At 42.7% G+C, this 2,440-nt stretch overlaps 1 protein-coding gene across 1 annotated transcript in view; it reads left to right on the top strand.

The window, feature by feature from the left end:
- cdh23 (cadherin-related 23) overlaps nt 1–2,440 on the top strand; it is a 275,500-nt gene that overhangs the window by 271,466 nt on the left and 1,594 nt on the right. The window contains exons 65-67 of the mRNA XM_037677972.1: nt 585–714; nt 953–1,072; nt 1,235–1,345. Coding sequence (XP_037533900.1) covers nt 585–714; nt 953–1,072; nt 1,235–1,345 — 361 coding nt within the window. The remainder of the gene's footprint in view (nt 1–584; nt 715–952; nt 1,073–1,234; nt 1,346–2,440) is intronic.

Here is a 2,440-nt window from a genome sequence, read left to right as displayed (position 1 = left end):
TGTAACAACAGTTATAATAAATATAACAACAGTTATAATAAATACAACGACAGTTATAATAAATATAACAACAGTTATAATAAATACAATGACAGTTATAATAAATATAACAACAGTTATAATAAATACAATGACAGTTATAATAAATATAACAACATTTATAATAAATGGCAGAGAGCAGAGTGTTTTTGTTCTGCAGGAGCAAAACTAATAAACTCCAGGCTCCAAAGAGATGTTGGTGTCTTCACCAGTTAACCCTCATGCAGACGCTGCATGCTCATTGAATGCAGCTGAGCCTACATCAGGGTTGCCAGATAAATGTAAAATGTTTTATTTACCCCCTCCTTTTCTGTGCACATGTTCAACAAACACAACACACCTCATCTTAGAATATCTTTACTCAGCACATGTGACAGTTTAGGTCAAAGTACTATCATTTTTAAGCCACGGTGCTATAGTTCATCATTTCTTATCTGGCAACTTGACCAACATGGAAACTACAGCGTTTGTGTAAACGGGGCCTGAGTTGTTGTGTTTTTATTGTCTACCCATTCGGTGTCACGCCATTCTTTTTACCTTTGCAGAGCTAATCCGGTTTGGCTGGACCCGTTCTGTCGGAACCTGGAGCTGGCCGCTCAGGCTGACCACGAGGACGACCTGCCCGAGAACCTGAGCGAGATCACGGACCTGTGGAACAGCCCGGCGCGCACTCACGTCAGTACCGCAGTTTTTATGGCCCGCTGTAAACGGCTGCAGCTCGGTCAGTTTTAGAGATTAAAAAGCTCCGAGTTGGTGTGGTAGTAGCTGAGAGTTACTCACAACACAAACTCTAACGGCACATAGTTATTTTCAAGTTCTGACCAATATGGCTCCACCTCGGTTTCTCTTGGTCGGAAAGAACGAGGCGGCGGGTGATAGGCATTCCTTGATCGCGTGTGTTTTGTCCTCACAGGGCACCTTCGGTCGAGAGCCTCAAGCGAGGCCCGAGGATGATCGGTACCTGAGAGCAGCCATTCAGGAGTACGACAACATCGCTAAACTGGGCCAGATCATGAGGGAGGGGCCCATCAAGGTGAGTCCGAGTGTTTTTATGTTGTGGGTGACAGAACCACCGCCTCCACAGTAAAACCAAATTGGACGTGTTCAGTAGAAGACGTGTCGGTTCTGACAGTTAGGGTGTGTGAGGTGGACCGTGTCCTCGGGCCTTGTTTGATCCAAAGTGCTGTCCTGTCAGGGTTCCCTGCTCAAGGTGGTTCTAGACGACTACCTGAGGCTGAAAAAGCTCTTTGCAGCGCGGCTCGTCACCGTTTCCACCAGCCAGGGGGACAAGTCATCGATCACCGAGGTGGGATTAGAAAACAACAGGTTGACTTGTCTGCTGCTCCACTTCCTACTTCCTCTGAGTTCCTCCTGACTTCCTGCCTGCGCCTTTTAACTTCCTCTGCTTCCAGCCTTCACGTCCAGTTTGCTCTTTTTAATCTTTTTAATCGCTACATTTTGATTTTCCTTTCCTTGTGCTCTGATGTGAGCGCCTCCACCGTTGCCAACGGGCTTATCGATCCACCTTATTCCTGGTCCTTGTGTGAATTATGGGCGCGACTTCCAGTGCGGTACGAAACCGGCATTTGTTTGTTTGTGAACAGTATGAGCTAATGTAGTTTCTCCGAGCATTGTGGATTTAATTTAAACATGTAGGAGCACCACCTGTCAGAGCTCCAACAGGACGATATGATCATACCGCTGCCTGTTGAGGACCAGGGATGGAGGACGACCTGAAGAAGTGGCTGCAGATTACATCTACTAGCATATTTAGCTGCTTACACTAGCATATTTAGCTACACCATATTTAGCTACTTACACTAGCATATATTTAGCTACTTGCACTAGCATATTTAGCTACACCATATTTAGCTACTTACCCTAGCATATATTTAGCTACAGCATATTTAGCTACTTAAACTAGCATATATTTAGCTACAGCATATTTAGCTATACACTAGCATATATTTAGCTGCTTACACTAGCATATATTTAGCTGCTTACACTAGCATATATTAGCTACAGCATATTTAGCTACTTACACTAGCATATATTTAGCTACAGCATATTTAGCTACTTACACTAGCATATATTTAGCTACTTGCACTAGCATATATTTAGCTACTTGCACTAGCATATATTTAGCTACAGCATATTTAGCTACTTACACCAGCATATATTTAGCTGCTTACACTAGCATATTTAGCTACACCATATTTAGCTACTTACACTAGCATATATTTAGCTACAGCATATTTAGCTACTTACACTAGCATATATTTAGCTACAGCATATTTAGCTACTTGCACTAGCATATATTTAGCTACTTGCACTAGCATATATTTAGCTACAGCATATTTAGCTACTTACACTAGCATATATTTAGCTACTTACACTAGCA

The sequence above is a fragment of the Nematolebias whitei genome, chromosome 1, assembly GCF_014905685.2.
Source record: "Nematolebias whitei isolate Nwh7 chromosome 1, NemWhi1, whole genome shotgun sequence".
NCBI lineage: Eukaryota > Metazoa > Chordata > Actinopteri > Cyprinodontiformes > Rivulidae > Nematolebias > Nematolebias whitei.
The sequence above is the reverse complement of the archived record's forward strand: the minus strand, read 5'-3'. Positions and strand labels throughout refer to the sequence as shown.